The sequence below is a fragment of the Tupaia chinensis genome, unplaced genomic scaffold (assembly GCF_000334495.1).
Source record: "Tupaia chinensis unplaced genomic scaffold, TupChi_1.0 Scaffold147272_1, whole genome shotgun sequence".
NCBI classification, from domain to species: domain Eukaryota; kingdom Metazoa; phylum Chordata; class Mammalia; order Scandentia; family Tupaiidae; genus Tupaia; species Tupaia belangeri.
The window spans coordinates 10,080-21,787 of NW_006207123.1; the positions used below are offsets into that span (position 1 = coordinate 10,080).

Sequence of the window (11,708 nt, forward strand, 5' to 3'; positions counted from 1 at the left end):
GTGTCTGGGTGACAATGAGAGCTCATGGGATGTTTTCCTGGGTGCGTGTGAGTCTCTGTTCTGGTAGCCAGGAGAGTGTGCTCCCCATTGTGAGAACCAAGGAGGTTGTAAATTAATGAGATAAGAAGAACGAGCAAGTCTTCTGATTGAAATTAAAATCTTTATTGAGAGTTTATAGGTTCAGGAGGAAGGGCTAGGAGAACTTGAGACAGAGGGGAAGACCCTTTTTGGGGGTCATTAGCTCTTGGCCCCAGAGATGCAGTGGAAAGTGGGGCGCTAAGAACATGTTGCAGGGGTCACGCTCTTCTCCACGGTGCTCCCCTCGTGCGTGACCTCGCAGGTGTATGTGCTGTGAGATCGGCACTGCTCGGCAGTCATGCTCAGGTAGCTGCTGGCCGCGTACTTGTTGTTGCTCTGTTTGGAGGGGCTGGTGGTGTGCACGCCCTGGGTGATGGTTGTGCCATCTGCCTTCCATTTCACTGTCACGGCACGTGGGTAGAAGTCGTTCACCAGACACACCATTGTGGCTTTGTTGGTTGCCAGTTCCTCAGGGGAGGGTGGGAACACAGTGACTTTGGGGGCTGCCTTTTCCTGACCTGAAAGGTGGGGAGGGAAGAGTGGTAGGTGAGTTGCTAGGAGACCACCACATCAACTGCAAAGCTGTTTGTGAGGATAGACCATGGCAGAACCCTCTAGACATTGCCACACCATCTCCTGGGAGTTAGGCTGGTGACTTGCTGAAGCACAGTGTCCTCCTTTTGTAGGATCCCCTGAGCTAGACCCCAGAGCATTACCAGTTCTGAGACTTCTGTTGAACTCAATTTCTTACACTAATATCTGACCATGACCTGCCTGCCTCTTCCTCCTCCTGATAGTCTTGAGGGTTCTACTTACAGGTGATACTATCTGCATAACCTTAAATGGAGGATATGAGCAGTCTGAAGGTCTTCTCTGGTCTACTGTGGGTACATTTCTGACCTGACTATCCTGCTCAGTGGGATTCTGTAATCCTGGACCTTTGGTGACTGTTCTACCCAAATCTGTCTCTTGGAGATATTTTGTCTACCTGATCATGGGGGGACATTTCTGACCTGATTACTCTGTTCAGTGTGATTCTGTGATCCTGGACCTTCGGTAACTGTTCTACTCAAATATGTCTCCTGGAGTTATCCTTTCTACCAGGTCCTAGGCCTTGCAGGATCAGGGACAATCTGTCTGTTCACGACTCTTTCTCAACACTATCCATGTACCCACTCTAATCCAGCTCTGGAGTTTTACAAAAAAAGATTTAATTCTGCTCTTGTTTCTACTTACAATTCAGCCATAGGAGGGAGTCTGTCCTGTACATTATCAGGAACATACCTACCTCATAGTCTGTCCTTAGGTGACTGTTCTCCAGACCTCTGGAGCACAGAGTCTTCACTTCTGTCCTCCATTTCTTAGGTTTTCTGAATTCTGAACTAGCTCAGGTATCTGACTATGGCCATACCAGGATACTGAAGCCCCCATGGGGAGAGTTTGACCTATGCCTTGTCCGAGATAGTGGGTCCTGAGTCCCAGTACTCAAGAAACCTGATCCTGATCCTCTACCCTGTGGTTTCCTGGCCTTGGTTGTGAGGGTTCAGACCCATTCTAAATGTCTAAGTGTTCACTCCACAGGATCCCTTGTTTCTTATTCCCCATGAGATGAGATCCCATCTGGTCTACATGTATACCTCTATGACAGACAGGAGAATAGACAGGGAAGGAAAAAACAGAGTGGGTCTTAGGGACCCATATGCTCTGTCAGACACACAGACATGAGGTTGAGAGGACATCCCATCGAATCCCCTGCAGTGCTGTAGGGTTCAGTGTTGGCCAACTGAAGCTGGCAAAAGGATTAGGAGGGAGGATAGAGTTCAACACCCTGGAGGCTGATGTCCTGGGTGAAATCCTGAGTATAAACTGAGACAACAGAAAGAAAAGAGCAAAACCATATAAAAATTACCACACCCTAGGCAACTGCAGGGAAATGGGGTGGAAGCGACTCACCTAGGACGGTCAGCATGGTCCCTTGTCCGAACACTCCACACTGTGACACAAACTCATACAAAAAGCTCTGCCTGTGTAGCCCCTGTGCCCCTCCCTCTCAGCCCCCACCTGCAGCTGTGATTGAGGAAGCTCATTCAGTTCTTCTGGCTTGTTTGCTCAATAGAGAAACCATAGCTTGTTCACCCCTCCAACTCAAGATGGGACAGGTGTCTCCATGTCATTTACTACAGAATGCCAAGCAGTAGAGTCCAGTGGATATCAGTGTTTTAGATGCAGTGTTTCCCTTGAACATTGCCTGGTTGTGGGAAAGAGCTCAGTGGAGTTTCCTCCCTGAAGGTGAACTTTTTTGAGGGGCCATGAACTCTCATCTCTTTTTTTTTTTTTTTGGAGAGATTTTCGCTGTCTGTCTGTCAGACAGACAGAGAGAGACATAGAGACAGAAAGCGAGAAATCACGCCGCAATCCCTTGTCCTCCATTCTCCTCTCGGGATCTTGGGCACGCACGCACATGCGCCCGGCGTGAGTTTTAAGCCACCGGGTCCGGGACACGAACTGCGGTCGACTACGTGGGAGTTCAGCGACATAGCCATTACGCTAACTGCTGGTTCCCTGAACTCTCATCTCTTTAGAGGTGAAATAACCCTGATCTATTGAGTAACCACAAGGAAAGGCAAGAAGCATCCTCTTGTTTCTCCAGTTCTTTATTGAGGCACAGTTTATTCTGGAGTTTAGTGGTTAAGGAAGCTTCTGGCACATACCACTATGACCCCTGGGATCTCCTCTCCACTTTCCTGACATTGACCCACTTGAGGATGGGTCTCACTCATTTCCATTATGATGTATCAAGTTTGTCCTCCAGGGAGGATATAGAAGTGGCTGCTGTCACCATCAGTGTCTCATTTGCTTTTTAGGTGCATATGGTATAGGGTAATTTAAATGCCAAGTGAAAGGTGTATCTATTTAGGTCACTAAATGTACCTCTCACCACAGGGCAAATCCATTCAAGATCAATGGCCTATTGTAGGAATGTGAAGTGAAGGCACAGAATATTTACAATAACATACTGTTTCAGCAGAAAGCATGAAACAATCCAGGTCTACTGGGTTTTTATTGCAGAATTTTCAGCTTTCTGAAGAGGTTTCCAATGGACAAGTTGTCCTAAAAACAGAGAGGGAAACGCAGTAGATGCCTATGTGGGATGTAAGAGTAGTACTTAGATGTCCCCGTGAGTCTGAATTTAAGTAGAGGAGACATTAGGCAACCAGGTCATCATGAGGAAACTGTTAGTTGAACCAAAGACCCAACGGGTATACATGGAGAAAGCATGTTTCTAGGTGAATAGAGAATATGAAGTGACCCTTCATAGACCCTTATCTTCCCCAAATCAGTGGAACTGAATTGAAATATCTACGTGATCATTGCTTGCCATGTGATGGACATAACTGTTGAATATTGAAAAAAAGGAAACCCCAGTAAGGACTGTCTTGCTCAGAGAATAATTTGAATTATTTCCAGACGAGATTGGGTCATTTTTTAGCCCTGAGTCTCGTGAGAATTCTGAAGACTGGTTAACCTAGACAAAGACTGCAGACAGATACCAGCGACATTGCGTATGTTTAGAATAATCGTCCCAAGTAGTCAGGTTGCCAGAAAGTCACACCTGATCTTTTTTCTAGAACAGCTATTTATTTAATCCTGGAGCACAGAGTCCCACTCAGTTCTTGCAGGGAAGTCCCTGAGCTGCATATGGGCCATGGACAGATCTCAGGCCCCACGGCTCAGCTGCTGCTGCTACAGCCGTGCAAGGAAGACAGCAGCAGCTTAGGAAATATCTGTATATCTCACGAACACATTCACCATATACCCCATTAATGATGCTGTCCTGGTGAGATGATACGATGTCTGGCATTTGGTTGGAAAACGTTTATGTGGTGCCTATCCTGGTGAAGCAGTTGCTAGTAAACCGTCTAGTGGTGCTATTAATCCCATAGTTCCCCAGCACGTTGACATCATGGTAAGGGACCCAAAGAACTGGGGTATGTGCAATGTGGATTGCAGTGAGATCAGACCCTTTTGAAGGTGCTTTACCATCTTTTCCTCTCAGGCAGACCTGTGCCCTCAAACTGAATATATTGAAAAATATTTTTTAAGGGAGACAGTCTGTCCTCAGAAGGTGTGAACAGAGTGTCTAATGGGGCAGCCTTGGTTTATGGGAAAAGTGGAGGAGCGGGAGGTAAGTTGCCAAAATGTCCAGTGCTCATCCTCAGATCTCAGTTTGTGAGGATGTGGCTTGTGTCTTCAGTGTCAGGTCAGAACCCTTCCTACAGGCCCCCACATCGCTGTGGAGGTGGATTGGTGACTTGTTGAAATATATTCCTTTCCTTTGTTCCCCCTGAGCTAGAAATCAGTTATCACCTGTGATGATCACCTCTTGACCATGGCCTGCCACACAGACCCCTGCCCCTGAACCACCTGTCTCTGCCCTTACTGACACTCCTTCAGCGTCTTTCTTGGCCTTTCTGCTTGAGGAGATGAGCAGATGAGATGAGCTTTCTGAATCTCTTTCAGGTCATTCTTAGAATGTTTCTTTTTTTTTTTTTTGGAGACATTTTCGCTATAGGGCGTGTGCGCTCGCCAGACAGACAGAGACAGAGAGATAGAAAGCGAGAAATCACCCCCCAGGGGGGATGGTCATGCCTCAATCCCTTCTCCTCCATTCTCCTCTCAGGATCTTGGGCATGCACGCACACGCACCCGGCATGAGTTTTAAGCCACCGGGTCCGGGACGCGAACCACGGTTGACTACGTGGGAGTCCAGTGACATAGCCATTACGCTGACTGCTGGTCCCAGAATGTTTCTTTTTTCAAAAACTTTCATTTTATTTATTATTATCATTTTCTTATGTTTTTAAGTATATTTTATATTTTATTTTTTACTTTTCTTTTTCAATTAGTTTTCTACATTCAATCACATGTTACTTAGCTTGCAAAGTGAATATTCCAATATGTGTACATTTCTCACCAGTCCAGTTGATAATACTATAAAGTTATCTTCAATGAATAATAACCAATTTCTTTGTCCCATAAATGCCTTGCCTCTCTATTTTTCTCTTTAATGTCCTTCTTCATCTTAAATTTAGTCACCTATATTTTAAAGTGTATTACATTTCTTTTTCCAGCATGTTTACCATGCTTATCAGTCAAGACAAAGACATTACTATCCACACCATCATCGTCAAATAGCTTTTCATAACTTTTTTCAGATTATTATTATTATTATTTAGTCTCATTCTTTTTTTTAAACACTTGATCACTATATGTCATTTGGCTTATAAAGAGAATTTACCCAACATGAAATACTTCTAGATCCAGTTGAGAATACTATACATGTTATCGTCAACAGATAATTAACCATTTCTTTGTCCCACTAATGTCATGCCTCTCTATTTGTTCTCTTGCTATTGTTCTTTATAGTCTTCCTGTCTCCCCCTTTATCCCTGTTCCACAGTGTCTCCACCTTCATACCTATTTTCATGCTTTTATGCCCTCCAATATTTTGAACTCTTCTATAAACTGCAGATAGTTGGTATATATTAAGTGGATACATACAATAGCTTTCATTTTATATCCTGACTAGCTGCACTCAGAAATAGATCTTCCGTATTTGACAACTTTCTATCAAATTATAGGGTCTTTTTTTTTTGGCTTAATTGGAGTATATGTGCCATAGAGTATATGTGCCACACATTTTTCATCCTCTCATCTGTTTTTGGACATTTGGATTTCTGTCCTGAGCTGTAGGCTCTTGTGGTACAATGGGACATTTAAACCAAGGAGTCTGTTTTTGTCCCAATCTGTGTGCTGAATGGTCATCTGTGGCCAAGAGTGCTCTGCTGTTCTGTGGTTATGCCCTTTGCCTATACCCGATACCTTTCATTATGCAATTCTAGATTGAGTTTCCTCAGACTCCTCAGACACTTGGTTGGAAAGCTCATATTCTGCATTCAGCTCTTACTGTCCTCTGAGATTAAGAGTCTGAAGAGACTCAGTAGCATCCCTGGAACCCACTTCCCATCATATCCTATACTCCAATGACTGATTACCAAGGTTCAGGTGTCCAAAACCTTTCCCTCCCTCCCTCCCTCCCTCATTCTTCAGAGTTCTCTGAGTCCCTGGGAAGCTGTGGGCTCTGGCCATTGCAGCTAAGGAGACCCAGATGAGCCCTCTGTCTACTCCCTTGTTCTAGGCCCTTGTCCCTGAACCCCATAGTACTGGGGACCTGGCATTGAGTATCAGACTTTGGCTCCCCATCCCTGGTTCTAAGGTTCTGGATATTCTTAAAGTCCCCAATTTGTGCTGTCTCAAGCCCTTTCGATTCCTCTTCCTCATGAGACAAATGAGGCCTTAGTTTATTCTGTCATGGAAGTCATCAGAAAGATAGGATCCCAGCTAGGTGAGGAATACCACAGGGAGTGTTAGAGAGTAACATTTCACTGGTAGACAGACAGACAGAAAGGCAGGAAGACAGAGGTTTTCCCATTCATATCCCTGTGCTTTGACAACTTTAGGGGTCATGGTGACCAACTGGGCAAAGCAAGGTTCTTGATGTCAGGACAGCACTCTAAGCTCTGGTTCTGTTCAATAAGCTTGAGCTGAAGCTGAGATAAGACAGAGGAAATCAAGTTGAAAAATATCCTGAACATTAGAGAGGAGTGAAAGAGGGCAAGGAAGGGGTTCACCACGAAAGAGGGCAAGGAAGGGATTCACCAGTGATGAACAACCTGGTTCTTTGTCCGAACAGGAAACACTGTGACACAGGTGCATACACAAATCCCTCACTTGATGCCTCTTTCCCAAACTTCCTCAGTCCTTACCCCTTTACTCAGCCCCACTTGCAGCACTGACTGAGGAAGCTTGGCCACTGCCCACAGCTGGGCCTGCTTAGAAACCTGGCTTCTTTTTCGTCAGCCCTGAACAAGATCTGGAATGGCACTGGAGGTCGCATGCATTCAGCCCAGGATGTCTGGAAATGAAAGAGTTCAGAGACTGTGTGTGTCTTGGATGGAATTATCCTTGAGAACTTTGCTGGAGAGTGGACATGGGGGTGGTAAGGAGGTGGTGGAGGTGTTTGTTTCTCAAAGGGGTGAATTTGATAAAAGGGTACCTGGATTCTCTATGGTTTTGAGCTGACATAACCCTCATCCATTGGTGACACTGCAGGGCGAGGGCAGGAAGCAACCATAGATACCCCCATTCTTCTAAGGAGGGGCTGTTTTCCCCAGAGGGTAGTGGCCACAGAAAGCTTCAGTCAGATGTGATTGTGACTCCTAGGCTCTCACCCCAATTTCCCAGGCATTCTCCCAGTTGAAGCTAGGTCTACCAGTTTCCATCAAGATATGCCAGCCTGTCCTCCAGGAAAGAGGTAGAATTTTCCCTTCCCGTCCTCAGGATCTGGTCTCCCTTTTGGTGTATCTGGTATAGGTTAATCCAAAGGGGGAAGAGTGAATAGAACCAGTTGTGATCTTTCAGTGCTCCTCTCATTGCAGGGACACTCCCCACCGGGTCAATAATCTATTCTGGCTTGAGGGCAGAAAAGAGCAATGACCCCGGGTCATACTGTCCTCACAGAAAGAGGGAAGGCATCCTGGTCTACTGTGTTGTTTCTGCAGTATCTTGTGACTACTTGAAGAGTCTCTCAATGAGTAATAATGTCATTATCACCATCATTAGAGTTCATCTTTGCAGATGCATTAGTGTGAGTGGTGATAGTGTTACTTAGAGTTCACCATGATTGTAAACATAAATTGTTTACCTAGAGAAGATGGAAGATAGCCAGATCATCATTATGAAACAAAGGAACAAGAGGGCCAATATATCCATGTATGTAAAACACATTTCTGGATGGATAGCCACCATCTCAAGGTATTCCCTTCATGGACACAATCTATTCTCATGAGCAGGAGGGCAGAAATGAACTATTGCCTCTTGCCATTGCTTTTCACCTGCTCAACATAAGCCTTGAGCATCAGATCATGATAATTTTAGTAAAGAATCTCTACCCTCAAGGAAGGTGCTATGAATGATTTCCAAGTCAGATGAGATCATCTGTAAGAACACTCAATGTAGTTTGTGAGATTTCTGAGCTCTGGTTAGCTGGACCAATATTAATAGGTTGGCACCAGCAATATTCAGGACATTCTTTGTCGATTATTCCAGGAAGGCATCATTCCAATATGTCATTTTTGACCCTGTTACACCTTTTTTTCCCCAGAACCACCTTGTAGAAAAATCTAAAGCATAGAGTCCCTTTCACTTTCAGTAGGAGAGGCCCTAGATGGTGAGTAGGTCACAGTCCCCGCAGCTCCACTTCTGCAGTTACACACTTGCAAGAAATGAAGGAGAAACTCAAGAGGCAACCTGAGATCTGGAGAGATGTCAAAAGCACCTGCACCAATCATCTCATGGATGAGATCATGGTGAAATGATAGGAGATCTAGAATGTGGTTCAAAGTATCAGGTCAAATGCTCAACCCGGTAGTTGCTATTAACTGACCTGCAAAACTTAACACCTTATGGCCAACAACAGTCTGTGTCTATGGGTGCCCTAGTTTGGAGGTGCTGGCTGGCTGGGAAAGGGGACTGCAGTGAGACCAGTCTCTCATGAGAGTAACTTTCTCTTCTTCTCACTATTTGTCTCATGTGTGCATTTTTGTCCTGCAGGAAAGAGATCAATTAACTTTAAGCAATGTATGTTAACATCCCTTCACTATTTGCCTCATGTGTGCATTTTTGTCCTGCAGAAAAGAGATAAATTAACTTTAAGCAATGTATGTTAACATCCCAGGAGACATTACTATGTTGTGGTTGTGTGGTATCCTTGTAAATTGATTATTTTAGAGCCTGGTTTTTGCGAACAGGGTAGTCATTACCATTAGTTTGTGTCTTTATTTGCATGCTTAAGTTAACTGAAAACACATGCGCGCGCGTGCGCGCGCACACACACACACACACACACACACATACATACAGACAAAAACAAAATAAAAACAAAAACAAAACAAAAAACATAAAACAGAAAGGAAGAGGTTCATCTTGGGGCGGCAGCTTTGGAGGAGATGCGAGTTCAGAGTGGTCTCTTCCTGCAGGGGTGCGAACATCCAATGCTCCCACCCTTGAGTAGTAACTCAGACAGGCCCAAGGTTGATAGGGCTCGTGTTTTTGCTGAGACCATGGCCTTTGCTACAGGTTCTCCTCCTACTCATCCTCTTTTCTCTGCTTCTTGCCCATATTTGTGTCCTGGGATTCCCCTCTTCACCTCCTGAGTCTCCTCTCATGACTGCTCTCCCTCCTGACACTACTTCTGGGTTCATTACTCCTCCAGGTGGGCAAGAACTGCACCCCAGGAGCTGCTCCTAGTGACAACTTTTTTTCTGAAGTCTTGGGTTCTTCGTGGCACAGGGATATGCCTGGTTTCTGTCCAGCCAGAAGTGGGGTTGTGTCTTGGATTAGTGGGACAATGGATGCCCTTCATTCCAGATAATTGAACACATTAGAGGGTGCAATGGAAATTTGGAAGGATGTGATTAGTCCTTTCTGAAGGGACTTAGATCCATTGATCATTGGAGACCCCTTTGTTTTGAACTGTGTAGAACTGGTGGCTCAGGAGAATAGTAGGGAATGAGGTGTCTGGTGACAATGACACGTTGTGGGAAGATTTCTCAGAGTGAGTGTGAGTCTCTGTCCTGGTAACCAGGAGATTGTGCTCCCCATTATGAGAACCTTGAGGAGATTGTAAATTAATGAGATAAGAAGAACGACAAGCTTTCTGATTGAAATTAAAAGTTTATTGTGAGTTTATAGGTTTAGGAGGAAAGGCTTGGAGAACTAGAGTTGGAGGGGAAGACACTTTTTGGGGGTCACTAGCTCTTGGCCCCAGAGATGCAGTGGAAGATTGGACCCTATGAACATGTGGCAGGGGTCACGCTCTTCTCCACAGTGCTCCCCTCATGCGTGACCTCGCAGGTGTACGTGCTGTGAGATCGGCACTGCTCGGCTGTCATGCTTAGGTAGCTGCTGGCCGAGTACTTGTTGTTGCTCTGTTTGGAGGGGCTGGTGGTGTGCACGCCCTGGGTGATGGTTGTGCCATCTGCCTTCCATTTCACTGTCACGGCACGTGGGTAGAAGTCGTTCACCAGACACACCATTGTGGCTTTGTTGGTTGCCAGTTCCTCAGGGGAGGGTGGGAACACAGTGACTTTGGGGGCTGCCTTTTCCTGACCTGAAAGGTGGGGAGGGAAGAGTGGTAGGTGAGTTGCTAGGAGACCACCACATCAACTGCAAAGCTGTTTGTGAGGATAGACCATGGCAGAACCCTCTAGACATTGCCACACCATCTCCTGGGAGTTAGGCTGGTGACTTGCTGAAGCACAGTGTCCTCCTTTTGTAGGATCCCCTGAGCTAGACCCCAGAGCATTACCAGTTCTGAGACTTCTGTTGAACTCAATTTCTTACACTAATATCTGACCATGACCTGCCTGCCTCTTCCTCCTCCTGATAGTCTTGAGGGTTCTACTTACAGGTGATACTATCTGCATAACCTTAAATGGAGGATATGAGCAGTCTGAAGGTCTTCTCTGGTCTACTGTGGGTACATTTCTGACCTGACTATCCTGCTCAGTGGGATTCTGTAATCCTGGACCTTTGGTGACTGTTCTACCCAAATCTGTCTCTTGGAGATATTTTGTCTACCTGATCATGGGCCTTGCAGGATCAGGGACAATCTATCTGTCTGTCCATGACTCTCTTTCTCAACAGTATCTTCCTGGTTCCGACCCTCTCCCAGTTTTTGGATCCTAGCAAGGAAGATTTCATTCTGTGGATTCTGCTCTTATGTCTAGTTAACATTTAGCCATAGGAGGGAATGTGTCCTGCACAGCATCAGGAGCACACCACCTCATAGTCTGTCCTTAGATGACTCCCCAGACCTATGGAGCACAGCTTCTTCTCCTGTCCTCCATTCTTCAGGTTTCCTGAGTTCTGAACTAGCTCAGATGTCTCACTATGGCCATGCAAAGAGACTCAGACCCCCTGGGGAGTCTTTGAGCTAATCTTGTCTCCGGTAGTGGGTCCTTAGTCCCAGCACCCAAGAAACCTGACCCTGATCCTCTTCCCTGTGGTTTCCTGGCCTTGGTCCTAAAGGTTCTGGCCCATTCTAAATGTCCAAGTGTTCACTCCACAGGATCTCTTGTTTCTTACTCCCCATGAGATGAGATCCCAGCTGTCCTACACATATACCCCCATGATAGACAGGAGAGTATACATGGAAAGACAAAGCAGAGTAGGTCTTAGGGACCCACATGCCCTGCCAGACACACAGACATGAGATTGAGAGGACATCCCATCCAGTTCCCTTCAGTGCTGAAGGGTTCAGTGTTACCCATCTGAAGCAAGCAGAAGGATTAAGAGGGAGGAGAATGTTCAAAACCCTGGGAATGAGGTCCAGGGTGAAATCTTGAGTATAGACTGAGACAATGCAAGGAAAAGAGCAAAACCACATAAAAATTATCACACACTAGGCAACGGCAGGGAATCGGAGAGGAAGCGACTCACCTAGGACGGTCAACCTGGTCCCTCCGCCGAATATGTTACACTGTGACACAAGCTCATACAAAAAGCCC

The 11,708-nt window shown here is 45.7% G+C and overlaps 2 gene segments (V, D, J or C); both read right to left on the bottom strand.

Moving 5' to 3' along the window:
- The window catches only part of LOC102502548 (Ig lambda chain C region-like), a gene marked incomplete at its 5' end in the record, with an annotated part of 19,234 nt that extends 7,536 nt beyond the window's left edge, over nucleotides 1–11,698 (bottom strand). The window contains 1 exon segment of the C gene segment in view: nucleotides 11,641–11,698. Coding sequence covers nucleotides 11,641–11,698 — 58 coding nt within the window.
- Nucleotides 141–2,103, bottom strand: LOC102502978 (immunoglobulin lambda constant 6-like). The segment is given in 2 exon segments: nucleotides 141–596; nucleotides 2,032–2,103. Coding segments are annotated over 2 exon segments (336 nt in total).
- Nucleotides 11,699–11,708: the final 10 nt, after the last annotated feature.